We start from the raw sequence: 1675 nt of genomic DNA, 5'->3' as shown, positions 1-1675 counted from the left end.
TCCACCAAACATTTCCCAGGGTTTTAATTTGGCTGACAAACAACCTGTTACCCATAGAATTCAATGGAATCTCATAATCAATGGTCTAGTCTGAATACTATAAAATGGTGACTGTCTTTAAAAACAAAAAGCCCCAATTTTTATATATTTATTTAAACATTTGTATTACATGAAGTTGTTTGAAGTAATTTGTGCTCTCATGAGTTGCTTAGGAGACCTTCCTCAAACTCAGGAGCTGATTACTTAGCCTGCTCATTGCCGTCTTCATTTCCTTGTTCCTCAGTGTGTAAATGGCAGGATTCAGGATGGGTGTAACCAGAAAGTCTAAAATGGCAAGAAACTTGTCCACTGGCACCGTGGGAAATGGCCACATGAAAACAAAGATGCAGGGTCCAAGGAACAAGACCACCACAGTGATGCGCGCCGGCAGAGCAGAGAGGGCCTCGCGCAAACCACATGAGGAGCGTCTCCATACGGTGACCAGAATGAAAACACAGGAGATGATCAACAAGAAGAAAGTGCCCATGGATATGAACCCACTGTTGGCAGCGACCATGAATTCCATTCTGTAGGAATCTGTGCAGGCAAGTTTGATAAACCAAGGAAGGTCGCAGTAAAAGCTGTCGATTTCATTAGGACCACAGAAAGGCAAATGGACCACAAAAGCTAACTGGACCACTGAGTGAATGAGGCCAATAGTCCAAGCACCACACAGAAGCAAAAGGCACACCCGTGGGCTCATGATGGTCAGGTAGTGCAGGGGCTTCCATACGGCCACATAGCGGTCTAAGGCCATGGCATTTAGCAGCACCATCTCAGACCCACCCAGGGTGTGAAGGACAAATATCTGGGTGACACACCCCTGGAAGGATATGGTTTTGTGCCCAGAGTACAGGTCAGAGATCATCTTAGGCACTGTTAAAGTAGAAAGACACAAATCAATGAATGAGAGGTTGGCTAAAAGGAAGTACCTGGGGGAATGTAGATGAGGGTCAAAGGTCACTGTTAGCACAACAAGAAAGTTCCCTAGAACAATTGTTACATAAAATACTGTAGAGAAGGCAAGGAGGAAATGCTGCACTGATAATGAGGTAGAAAGCCCCAGGAACACAAATTCAGATACTGAAGAATAATTTGCTTTACTCATTGACTTTGTGAATGACTTTTACCTGAAAGGAACAAATAAAATTAGTTACAAAGGAACACGCCAGAGATACTGATAGATATCACTGTGCTTTAATTTCTGATATATTAAAGAAACTCTTCACTCTGGATCACAAAATGTCTTTTTAAAATTCATACAAGAGTTTATTCATTATCAAATACTCATCAAGAAGCTACCATGAAGACCTCACATGTTCTTGGCACTGTGCCACATTCAGGGATAAAATGCAGTCTAGTCATTAAACTAGTTGTGAAGCTAGGCATTAAGTAACCACTTACATAACCAGATGAATAAAAAGCTGTTATGATATTTGGAAGAAAAAAAAAAACAGTGCTTAGAGGACTATAAGAGCTCATAGTCATGTCATCTACCCTGACCTGGAAGATGTTCATGGTAATATCTATGTGAGGAATGGAGTTAAGTAAATGAGGAAAAATAGGAAAAGTGATCTATCCAGAGGAAAGGTATGGAAACTGTTGTGAAACATCAAGAAACAGAACAATTTGCAAT

The 1675-nt window shown here is 41.1% G+C and overlaps 1 protein-coding gene across 1 annotated transcript; it reads right to left on the bottom strand.

The window, feature by feature from the left end:
• Positions 1–1187, bottom strand: LOC108636908 (olfactory receptor 4F6-like). Its single transcript, XM_018053803.1, has one exon. It carries the CDS (start codon positions 1145–1147, stop codon positions 209–211), a length of 939 nt encoding a protein of 312 aa, XP_017909292.1. The 5' UTR covers positions 1148–1187; the 3' UTR covers positions 1–208.

Source organism: Capra hircus, chromosome 10, assembly GCF_001704415.2.
Source record: "Capra hircus breed San Clemente chromosome 10, ASM170441v1, whole genome shotgun sequence".
NCBI lineage: Eukaryota > Metazoa > Chordata > Mammalia > Artiodactyla > Bovidae > Capra > Capra hircus.
This window is presented reverse-complemented; position numbering and strand designations above follow the sequence as displayed.

Excerpts from the sequence above, each read along its gene's own strand:
- LOC108636908 (XM_018053803.1), bottom strand. The coding sequence starts at position 1,147 with ATGAGTAAAGCAAATTATTCTTCAGTATCTGAATTTGTGTTCCTGGGG.